Consider the following 13,018-nt stretch of genomic DNA (forward strand, 5'->3'; position numbering starts at 1 on the left):
ATCGGTATTCCGTATTTTTGCGTATAGCGGAAACATGAATATCCTTCATTTTCCGGTACATTTTCATAACGTCCTGTTTCTCTATGAAGAGATCGACTTTATGAATGACTTTCAAATTTTATGTCGTTTTGGTGTGAAGATTTGTTGGGTAAACTTTTCCTTTTATTGTAAATTGGGCAAAGCCTTTGTCTTAGAAAAAAGAACATGTCGTTTTGTTGCCAAGTCTCTCATCATCTCTCACCCGAACTCTAAATAAACTTTATGTGCATGATATCATAAAATGGTCATGGGGATAAAAAGACAATTTTGGACAAGTACGTTCAACGATCATTGGTTGCTCTATATCGATAGGAAACAAAGTAAATATCAGAGTATATGTAAATTACTATGTATTGCGTACAAACTGTTGCGCACAGATTATATTTGAATTTCGAATCAAATCCTTTTTATGTTACTTACAAGTTTTGCGTATTTTTTAACACTGTGATCGCAGCTCAGACATGTTTATACACTACTGTTCATTATAAAATAACGTATAAGTGAATTGTTATTTTTGCCTGTCGTTTTGTTTATATCGGAAAACATAAAGAGTGTAAATATTCCCTGAAGAACTTTCTCTATCGCGGGGAAAATTTTATGTTGGGAAATTAAAACCCAAGTCAACATTCACGAACACATACAAAGCAGCTCTAAATCGTGGGTTTGCAACTTACTTATGATTCTCATCAGCTTTTGCCGTAGCTAAATGTACAAAGTCGTTGTTGTTTACGCCATTGTAAATTCCCCTTCTGTTTAATACTTACCATTATATTATAGACTGGTTAAATTATCTCCACTAAGCTCGGAAGAGATAAAGGAAGTGATGATAGTGTACGTGCAATCGCTAAGTGTCCGATGATAGTGTACGTACAATCGCTCAGTGTCCCACAATGTACAATGGATAGCAAACGCGGAATAGATCTTCAATAACATACCAAAGATATTAAATTGCAATCTGCCGGAAATTTATTCGTGTTGTTTTTTGCGGAATATAACACGAGTGGTATCTATTTAAAAATCATCTTGCGAAATAATTCAACGGTTTTCTAAAAACAAAAGCTGTGTGTTTCAGTTTCAGTATGACCATCTACGTTGATATTATTAAAAACAGTATACATATATATCAATGGTGCGTCAGCCTACATAAAAAATGAACGCTCGCAATTTAACTGTGCTGTGGACCATTGAAATTAAAATAATTACAGTGTAACTTTATGAACTAATAAATTAAAGCGATATCATGTGTTTCTAAGAAATTATCCAGTTGAAGTTTTAATTACTCGGCTTGTGGAAGCTAAAATGGTGGACAGAGATGAAAACACAGGGCCATTGTCGTTTGCCGATGTCGGAATTCCCGCCCCGAAAAATACCAAAAACACATGCTTTGGAAAGGTAGTTTTTATCACTCGCTAAGATGCTTTCAGTTACCGATTTTGTTTTTGTTGTGCATGTCTGTTTGTTATCATATTGACTCATAATTGTTATATTACGGTAAGATCACAGCTATAGTTGTTTAAATAAATAATAGAAAGTCAAAAGGAATACCCGATACAACGAGCACGTCGTATATACCGGTTACTTGAATGAATTCAGGAAGCAAACTTTGTAAAATTGCTTTTTAACAAGTTAATACTAAATATGATGTCTTCCTTAACACAGATGTTTGTATGTATTGCATTTCTTTTTTGGTACCATTTACTAGTATGGCAACCTCTTGTGTTTGTATAGGCTATAAGTAAAGTGTTCTGGCAATTATTATAACACTTTATGTAATTATTAGTACAGGAAGTAATCCATTTAAGTTATAAAACGTGTGTTTTGTCTTGTTCAATAATGAAAAACATAGTTGTCGGAATATGTAAGACTTGAAATAGTAATCGCATAGTTTGTTATTGTAAAAAAGACCCAGAGCATTTGCCGTTTTCATGTGTGATTATTAAGCCAACGGTACACACTATTTTGTCGTAACTATCGATGTTAATTGTAAGATACGCAGCGATAAATTGAACAATATGTATTAATGTACCCATTTGCATGATGATTACTCGTGCGTATAAAGCTGGAAAAACATATTTTTGCGCTTTTCCGACCTAACCGGTGATTGATATTCTAGTAATGTAACAAAAAGCAGCAGATGATGACGTTGCGGTAATGTTGATGATGCAGATGATGGCGTATGATGATTACGATATTAGTTTCAATTCATAACAAAATTTTTAAACAACGCGTCTCACTGTGTTAATTTTCCGGTTTATCATCTATGTTATCTTATTTCAAACGTGAAATACACAGCATTCGTGGTAAAGATAATATAAATAATCACATATCCTACATCAGTGTAGTAGAAATTGTAGAATGTATAGAGTTTAAATAGAAACAACAGCAGTAGAAGCAGAATTAATAGCAGTAGAAACAATAGTAAGAGTAGTTGTTGTAGTAGTTGTAGGATAAGTAGTAGTAGTAGCAGCAGCAGCAGTAGTAGTAGTAGTAGAAGTTGTTGTTGTAACAAGAGTAGTAAGTGTTGTTATTGGTGTAGTTGTTGTTGTTGTTGTTGTTGTCAAAATGTTGCAATGTAAGATGTGCATTAATATAAATCATCTACCGGGACAACATGGAAAAGAGATAGTCATGTTTATGTTATTAATAACATTAATCTTTGGGTTGTTTTCAAGTGGATGGTTGAGTTAAAATGTGAATAAAGCGGAGACACATTTAAAATAATCTTCATCTGGTCGAACCGGAAGTAATTACTTAAGTGCGCGAATGTCAATAACTTTTAGGAACTTTTACTTACGCATACGTCCCATGTAGACAGTAAACGTATTTACAAAAGCTGTGCCTTATGAGTCGCATTCTGAGAAAACTGGGCATAATGCCTGTGCGTAAAGTGTCGTCCCAGATAAGCCTGAGCAGTCCGCGTAGGCTAATCAGGGACAACACTTTCCGCTTTATGACATTTTTCGTTTAAATGAAGTCTCTTCTTAGCAAAAATCCAATTTAGGCGGAAAGTGTCGTCTCTGATTAGCCTTTGCGGACTGCACAGGCTAATCTGGGATGACACTTAACGCACATGCATTAAGCCCAGTTTTGTCATAACAAGGCTCATATAAAGACTGAGTTACCTAAGAACGAGGGTTGTTTTTCGAAATAAACAAGAGTGTCATTTTGCTCACAATCGTGTCGATTTCAGATTCGAAGCTGGCAGAGTCTAACCAAGCTCGAGACAGCCTTCCTCGTGACATCACTGACCGGCATTGTTTGCTTCATTGTTTTCACGTGCATCAGGATCGCGAATATGCCCAGAGACGACCCCGATTTCACATTTGCCATACTCGTGCTAGTAAACGCAGGTTGGAAACCATGTTATATTTGGTATGGTGTTGAGGGTTGATGAGGAGGGAGTAACAGGTCATACGTGAAGTAGCGGCAGATAGAAAATACAAATTAAGAGTGGTGACTGAAAACATGCTTTTGTTAAAAGGGATCGCATAACACATACGCTACATCGACAATTTCCAAAAATGCATTTTTGGCTTATTGTACAATCGAGTGTGCGTTGTTGTTGTTGTTTTTCAGAACGTTCATGATTTTTTCTATGTTTTTTTCATCAGGGATACACAGTTTTACAAATGCATTATCGATTTATGTTCTACGATGACAACTTACATGTTAACATATTTTCAATATTACACATACGGATGTCGTAAATAAGAGAATATCCATTAATTTATTAATCTTTACCATTATTGTATACGCGAGCTTCGTATTATCGTATATATTTAGTAGTAATTAGTACCGTGAGGTCCTACATTTGCTAACTTAAGAAACTACATTCACCATTTCACAAATATTGCGGTGCAACTATGATACAAACATTTAAGCCTTGTTCTGAGAAAAATGGGCTTAATGCATGTGCGTAAAGTGTCATCCCAGATTAGCCTGCGCAGACCGCACAGGCTAATCAGGGACGACACTTTCCGCTTAAACGGGATTTTTGGTAAGAGGAACTTCCTTGAAACTAAAAATACCATAAAAGCGGATAGTGTCGTCCCTGATTAGCCTGCGCGGACATCACAGGCTAATCTGGGACGACACTTTACGCACATGAATAAAGCCCAGTTTTTCAGAACGCGGCTCATCTAAGCCTCGCATTGAAAAAAACTAGAATGCATGAGCTTAAAGTGTCGCCCCGGATTAGCCTGTGGAGTCCGCACAGACTAATCAGGTAGCGAAAATACAGCTTTCTGAAAGAGTCGTCCCTTATAAGCCCGTTCGGACGACACAGCTATTATGGGACGACACTTAACACGCATGCATTTAGCCCCGTTTTCCCAGAGCGCGGTGGATATTGGGCCGTTCTAGTGCTGCAATTATGTGTCATTGTTTCAGTGATATGTCTGTACTACGCGGTGAATGGTATCATGTACGAACGTCCATGCGAGCTGATCTTACTCGTCCTGGCTACGATAACGATCTGGATCTACCTGGTGCTCAACTATGCCATCAGTGTCCGAACTGACATCAAACTCGTGCGTAGAAAGTATTGTCTTTTTGTGTCGTACATTTTGTGATTTATATGTTTAGCTTAATTAGAATATACAGGTCGAACGTTGTTTCGGCAGCATCCACCTTACCTCGAATAGGTTTAGTTCTTTTATGCCTGCGTACATAATTGTCTTATTAATATTCCCGTTTGTTTGTAATATGCGGCATCACATTGTCGTTATTATCTGGCAGCTCTTTATGCGGTCTGAGCGCTTTGATTAAATAACCAGTAACCCAATGATTTGATCAATTCAATTTAGTTACTACTAACTCTGTGTTTAAAACGCATTAATTGAACTGACCAATAACTCAGTTCATTTTTTGCTTCAATTTAGCTACCACCTACTCATAGCTTTAAGCGCTTTCATTGAGTTGCCTATAACTCAGTGCTTTTAGAGCTTCAATTGCGTTTGGTTTTTCAACTATATACTCATGTTAGTGATAACCTATGTATGCCTAGCGTCAAGAAAAAAGGCCTTGGCAAACAGCGTCGACCCAGATAAGACACCGCATGATGCGGTGGAATTTCTGTAAAGAAATACTCTAAATATAAAAATAAGTATACCAGACATCCCTGATTTTGGAAATAAATTGATCCAATTTAGAAAGATGAGAGAGTCCACTAGGCATAAATGGGTTAATTACATTGTCAGGCCCGGATGGTAGTGACCTCAGTTCTGGGACCCGCTTTGATCGCCATGGGCGTGTACATATGTCGGCATTACATGCTCTCCAAAAATCTCATCTTCCGGACAGTGGGTGCAAACGCGGACCTCCAGAAAATGTGCAACACTATGTTCATCTTCATCGATCTTCTGAAAGCGGATCTACAGATATCTGTAAGTTTTCTTCGCCAGCTCACTTTGAAGTCGTTGGACTTTAATAAAATCTTTCTCCGGCTAGACAATATAACGTGTGCGGAAATAGATTATTAGTAGTTCAACATAATGTAAAACATCTCGAATACAAAGAAGGAATATTGTAAGTTACGACAGATTTACGTGTTAGCTGACAACTGTAAGTAACTGACAGATTTACGTGTTAGCTGATAACTGTAAATAACTGACAGATTTACGTGTAAGCTGACAACTGTAAGTTACTGGCATATTTACGTGTCAGATGACAACTGTAAGTTACTGACATATTTACGTGTCAGCTAACAACTGTAAGACAGATTTACGTGTTAGCTGACAACTGTAAGTAACTGACATAATTACGTGTCAGCTGACAACTGTAAGTTACTGACAAATTTACGTGTTAGCACACAACTGTAAGTAACTGACAGATTTACGTGTAAGCAGACAACTGTAAGTTACCGACAGAATTACGTAAATACGGAGGAAGCGAGAAATAATCAAAAACAAGTCCATGAACTTAAACTGTTTTGTGTTTCGCACTTAATCTTGCCAGGTAAACTATGTTTGTTTAACATAAGATATAGCGGACGGACGTTAAGTTTCTGTTTCTATCGAATGGCGTCAAGTGCGAGAATATATGTATGTGAGTACTCTAACGTTCCATACAAGCGTTATGATGCAACATTACAATAAATGAAAGCATCGTTTCCATTTTATTCTGTCGTGCAAGTGTGTTTTTGTAATACTTTTTGACGCTAATACATTGAGCCGCATTCTTGGAAAACTAGGCTGAAGTCCTGAGCGTTAAGTGTCACCCAAGATTAGCCTGTGCAGTTCGCACAGACGATTCAAGAACAACACTTCCCGGGTTTATGGAATTTGTCGTGTTTAGGTGGAAAATGTTGCCCCTGATCAGCCTGTACAGGCTACTCTGGGATGACACTGTTCGCCCCCTGATCAGCCTGTACAGGCTACTCTGGGATGACACTGTTCGCCCCCTGATCAGCCTGTACAGGCTACTCTGGGATGACACTGTTCGCCCCCTGATCAGCCTGTACAGGCTACTCTGGGGTGACACTGTTCGCCCCCTGATCAGCCTGTTCAGGCTACTCTGGGATGACACTGTTCGCCCCCTGATCAGCCTGTACAGGCTACTCTGTGATGACACTGTTCGCCCCCTGATCAGCATGTACAGGCTACTCTGGGATGACACTGTTCGCCCCCTGATCAGCCTGTACAGGCTACTCTGGGATGACACTTTTCGCGCATGCTTTAAGCCCAGTTTTCATATAACGTGGCTTAGCCATACTTTATTCTGATTAATTAATTCAATCGTTAGGTTTCCATGGCGATCCTAGTCATGAACGACGGCACCAAACTCAACTTGGAGGACAAGATTCTACTTCCGGTAGTACTGGTGGTCAGTTCCGGCACGTTCGCCGCCGGCTATTGCAGCGTAAGGCATGATTATAAGCCTCGTTCTGCGAAACTGTATCTAATTCATGTGCGTAAAGTGTCCTCCATGATTAGCACAGGCTAATCTGGGAAGATACTTTCCGCCTTTACTGTATTTTCGTTAAAAAATACTTCAATGTATCGAAGACTAACTTAAAAGCGGAAACTTTCGTCCCTGATTAGCCTTTGTAGACCAATTTCCTTGTTTAAGGTTAATACGTGAACCAATGGACGTGTAATTCACTCGCTCGAAATAAGCCGCTTAGGTTTGATTGCTTCCAAATGTTCTCTGATTTTTTATATATATTTTATTCAGGTGAGGCTCGAGTCACGGTTATCGGCCTTGTTCTTCGTTATTCTGTGGTTTGTTCTGCCGGCCTACGCCATGTATCTTGTTGTCAAGGTGAGGATCCTTCTGGAGGAAACTTAGATTAATGCATGTGCGTAAAGTGTCATCTGAGATTGGCTTGTGCAGTCCGCTCAGGCTAATCAGGGAAGACAATTTCCACCTGAACTTGATTTTCGCCAATAAAAGACGTCCTTATAACTTAAACTAATATCAAGCGGGAACTGCCGTCGCTGCATTATACTCCCTTTTTCCAGAGCGCGGTTTATATAATTGCGTCGCGTTCTGAGAAAACTGGGCATAATGCATGTGCGTAATGTGTCGTCACAGATTAGCATGTGCAGTCCGTACAGGCTTATCAGGGACGACACTTTTCGCCTAAATTGGATTTTTGCTAAGAAGAGACTTCATTTAAACGAAAAATGTCATAAAGGCAGAAAGTGTCGTCCCTGATTAGCCTGTGCGTACTTCACAGGCTAATATGGGACGACACTTTACGCACATGTACTATGCCCAGTTTTCACAGAACACGACTCAAGTTATGTTAAACATTTGCCTCTTTCAGGCGGGACAAGACCTCCAAGATACGTCACACGACTCAAAAACGGAGATAGGTCTGTATGCAGTGTTGTTTGTGACGGCAGCAATTGCGTTGGTATTGCGTATGGCGACATTGTTCTTCGGCGTAAAAGTGTACAAACATTTCGGGAAAGGTTTAGCAAAAAAAGGTAATCTTTTTTTAACAGAATAATCATAAAACACATTTATTTTTTTAATTGAATTTTTTGTTTCTGCATTTAAGAATTACCATTTTACCTAATTGCAGCATCGCGTTTAGCAGACAAATGTAACATTTTTGCAAATGTTAGTAATTAAATACATTTAATTTTTAATTAAAGTTTCCAGGGAGCAGCGTTAGTATTTTTCCCCATTTATCCAATATGCTTCTATTAACGATGTATTATATCACTTATGTAAACTGGTGATTGTATGTGATTTTTTTTTAATAAACACTCAACAACAAAAATTAAGCAAAACGTGAAAATAAATCGTCATTATTGCATTTCCTTATGTTCAGCAATGCATTTAAGATTTAATATTCCCAGGAAACGAGGGTGAGTTGTGATTGAAATAATGAGGTGGGTGAGTTGTGATTGAAATAAGGCGTTTTTTTGAAAATAAATAAAATGGCAAATGCAGTGAATTCAAATTGGTATGTAAATAATAAATAAGTTTAACACTATCCAAAAAAGAAATCTCTATCAATTTCATAAATATCGGACAAATACTTTACGAAGATTGCGACCGCCGCTCATATTTAAATATGTGTTTCGAAAATTTAAAATTATTTCGGTGTTACCATCGATTAACTGAAATTGCTATACTTTTAAAGAAGAAAAATAAACATGTGAAACCTTTATTGTTTTCTTAATTGGCTCATTAAAATGTCGCCTGTGTTCACTCGTTCTCAGTGTTTGGAGACCCGACTCAATCTACGACCAGCTCGGTTACCGAACAAGAACCGAATATTAACGGATCGGCGTGACGACCCTAAAGGAGATAAGTGTGAACGATTGAGCGCCAACTGACTGTACATAAAATACGAACATGTAGCGCATATAGAAGCCTCGATGTAGGAAAACTGGTCTTTATAAATGTGGGTAAAATCAAGTCCCAGATCAACCTGTACATTCGTGCAGGCTAGTTAAGGACGTCACTGCCAGCCTAGACTGGACTTTCGCTATAAAGAGACTTCCTTTGATCGAACAATCCATGAAAACGGAAAGTGTCGTCTTTGACGTCCATCCCATAGGCTTATCTGGGACGACACTTTACGCACACATATAAACACATATAAACCACCATTTTCACAGACAAACAACTGGACTCGTTCCAGAACCGGCGTTGCAGTTCAGTATGAGATCGAATAGATCATGAACATACAGTGGCGTGTTTTATTAGATATGCACCGGTAAACGAGGCATACAAGTATAAGTTATGTTTGAACTATGTCATTGGCGTCGCACTGAAGTGCGGTGACTCGTATGTAATACGTTTTTTTTCGCTTATGGGAGGAGAAGTTATTTTACGGATCAATGTATATATTTTTGTTGTCAGAATATCTTGCATAGTGGTGATTTTTGTGTGTAAATTAGTGTAAATAAGTACTGCATTTGTGCCTATTACATTTACTTCAACATTTATTGCTAATAATGCAAAGCTAATTCTTTTACTTAATAACTGATCAGTGGTGCTCTGTGAAAAGGGGTTTTACTGTTTGTGCGTAAAGTGTCGTCCCAGATTAGCCTGTGCAGTCCGCATATGCTAATCTGGGACGACACTTTTCGCCTTAACTGGATTTTTGATAAGAAGAGACATTCTTTAAACGAAAAATATCATAAAAGCGGAAAGTTTCGTCCCTGATTAGCCTGTGCCGACTAAACAGGCTAATCTGGAACGACACTTTACGCACATGCAGTAAACCCCCTTTTTAAAGAATACGGCAAATATGTTTTTACTGACTCATAGCCCATAAAATAAGGAAATAGTTAGGTCAAGACGGAGCTGTATCTAAAACTGCTACATCGTGTTAAGTTTATCAAAAATATTTTATATGCATAATTCATCACAAATCCATTTATATTTTTAACAAATAAATATTATTCGTCGTGCACAGTTTGGCGTTAGGAAACATGTTTCATGTAATGCATCTTATACACACATGGTTGAAAGAAACATATACAGTACTGGTAAATTGGTTGTTTTGGTGGTTTGATACTTAAGAATGGACTTTGACTGTACGTTGACCATGTCATTTTTCTCGGGAAACAAAAACAGTATTTTTTCAACGTTCACTTAATATGTTTACTTCTTACTAAACTCGCAAGAAACATTTTGTTAACATTGTAAACAAACAATGATACGTATCTAAACAATCAACATGGATCAATTCTTGTTCCAAAACTATTCATATTATACATAATCGACATCTATACAAAAACGTTTGTTATTTGGTGCCATCATATATGCATTATCTGTATAAAAAAAACGAACCGCACAGTTAACGGTCAGTTATACGCAACGATTAAATACTGCAACAAAACCACGAACAGTTAACTACATCGATATATATCCTATTATCGCACAATCGTAAAAAAAATAAAAAATATACATTTGGAACAAAAGAATTAAGCGAAATTTTCAATTAAAATTTCATTTACAATTTATTTACTTGAAACTAAAAAAATGATAATAGTTATGATACTCGGATGTGGTTCACCCTTTTGTATATATCAGAATGTACGTTTTAGTTCCATGTCCATTATATTATTTTTTTATCAATTTTATAGGTATATATTTTATTAATGTGTTTTCATTTTGTGTTCGTCGATATTTCAGATATGATTATCAGTTTATCGTTATTATAATTATGATAGTATTTATTGTAATAAACATGTGCTTCTTATTTTTTTCTTTGTATTATTAATATTAATAAACTAAATAATTATAAATACGTCATGTTCAGTGTGAAAATGATAATATGTTTAAAGGCTTTGTACTTGCATTATTATATAAGGCGCCTAGAAACATTGGCCAGTGAAAGCACACGAAAGTACGTGTGGCAGACTAACCTACTCAGACCATTTACTTACACTGTTCAGTCTAGAATTCTTCATAAAACTTTCGTTTTTTAAACTAATGCCGTCACCTAATGGCTGTGATTTGTCGTAAGTTATCATATAATAGCATGGTGAATGATACAGTTACAGTCGTGATCTTTGACATGTGACCTTAACCTTTGAAGTTGAAAGACGAGTGTAACATGCAAAAGATCGTCTCATAATTAACAAGACTATTGCCAAGCAATATATATATATAAGTCCCCTATCGGTGAAACTCCACCATTTGCAGCAATATTCCTAGTCTATTTGTTGCCATATCAACCAGAATACTTGACGTAGGAACAAAATGAAACGACGAACATAATCTCCATATTGCCATCTATCCATGTTTCAAGTTTCATGAAGATATGAAGAACTTTTAAAGTTATCGCAGGACCCACCATTTTTAGAAATTTTTCATGTCTATTTGTTTCCATAGCAACCGGAATTCTTGACATAGGAACAAAATGAAATGGCGTGCATATTCTCCATATTGCCATCTGTCCATTTTTGAAGTTGCATGCAAAAATATGAAGAAATTTTAAAGTTATCGCAGGATCCAGAAAAGTGTGACAGACTGACAGACAGAGCGCAAACCAGAAGTCCCCTCCGGTTTCACTGGTAGGGGACTATAAAAATCAGCTAGTCTAATAGTACTCTGTTATTGCAATGTATATTGTATATACACATTTATATAACTTGTCGCCATTTTTGTTAGATAATAAACAAGACTATTATCAAGGAATATAAGTCCCCTACCGGCTCCACCATTGTCAGAAATTCCAGATTCTTTTTATATATATTTGTTGCCATAGCAACCAAATTTTTTTTATTTAGGAACAAAATGAAATGACGTGCATAATGTCCATATTGCCATCTATCCATGTTTCAAGTTTCATGAAAAAATATTAAGAACTTTAAAAGTTATTGCAGGATCCAGAAAACCAACATTTTCAGCAGTATTTCTAGTCTATTTGTTGCCATAGCAACCAGACTTTTTGACGTCGGACCGAAATGAAATGACGTGCATAATGTCCATATTGCCATCTGTCAGTGTTTCAAGTTACATGAAAAAATATTAAGAACTTTAAAAGTTATCGCAGGATCCAGAAAACCACCATTTTCAGCAGCATGTCTAGTCTATTTGTTGCCATAGCAACCAGAATTTTTTACGTCGAACGAAATGAAATTACGTGCATAATGTCCATATTGCTATCTATCCATGTTTCAAGTTTCATGAAAAAATATTAAGAACTTTAAAAGTGATCGCAGGATCCAAAAAAACCACTATTTTCAGCACTATTTATTATTTATAGTCTATTTGTTTCCATAGCAACCATAAATTTTGACGTAGGAACGAAGTGAAATGACTTGCATAATGTCCATATTGCCATCTATCCATGTTCCAAGTTTCATGAAAAAAAAAGAACTTTTAAAGTTATCGCAGGATCCAGAAAAGTGACGGACGGACGGAGACAAAACCGTAAGTCCACTCCGGTGAAACCGGTAGGAGGCTAATAAGCGTTTGTGCAAAGATAACGTCCATATTTGTTGTCAAATATATTGCCGAGACTGGAATTTTACAGCTGATGTAGGCCCCATTTTTATTGTTCAACTCTTGTTGCGACAATGACATTGAATCTTTGGAACATAGTGAACAGATAATTTCGATGACATTTTGTTTGAGATCCTTTTTCAGATTCTCTTACAAAAATCATGCTTATTTTTAACTGAGAAAAATCCAATACATGACAACTACAAATGTTCATTTTAAACAAGAGCTGTTGTAGAATACAATGCCCCATACTGCGCCGCTATGAAGCCATATATTTGACCTTGAATGATGACCTTGACCTTTCACCACTCAAGATGTGCAGCTCCATGAGATACACATGCATGCCAAAGATCAAGTTGCTATCTTCAATATTGCAAAAACTATGACATACTAAGGTTAAAGTTTTGGGAAAGACACACACATACAATGACAGACAGACACATACAACGACTGACAGACAGGCCAAAAACAATATACCCCCGATCATTCGATCCAGGGGCATAAAAACATGCTTATTTTGAAAAGCTGCTTTTTGAGCCAAGAATTAACAACACGGCTA

General features: G+C 37.0%; 1 protein-coding gene across 1 annotated transcript; it reads left to right on the top strand.

The window, feature by feature from the left end:
• Window positions 1-1,018: 1,018 nt before the first annotated feature.
• LOC127832411 (uncharacterized) lies at window positions 1,019-10,359 on the top strand. Its single transcript, XM_052357873.1, has 8 exons — window positions 1,019-1,431; window positions 3,230-3,389; window positions 4,429-4,568; window positions 5,238-5,423; window positions 6,781-6,897; window positions 7,213-7,299; window positions 7,808-7,970; window positions 8,715-10,359. Exons 1-8 carry the CDS (start codon window positions 1,339-1,341, stop codon window positions 8,786-8,788), a joined length of 1,020 nt encoding a protein of 339 aa, XP_052213833.1. The 5' UTR covers window positions 1,019-1,338; the 3' UTR covers window positions 8,789-10,359.
• The last annotated feature ends 2,659 nt before the right edge of the window (window positions 10,360-13,018 follow it).

The sequence above is a fragment of the Dreissena polymorpha genome, chromosome 5 (assembly GCF_020536995.1).
Source record: "Dreissena polymorpha isolate Duluth1 chromosome 5, UMN_Dpol_1.0, whole genome shotgun sequence".
NCBI classification, from domain to species: domain Eukaryota; kingdom Metazoa; phylum Mollusca; class Bivalvia; order Myida; family Dreissenidae; genus Dreissena; species Dreissena polymorpha.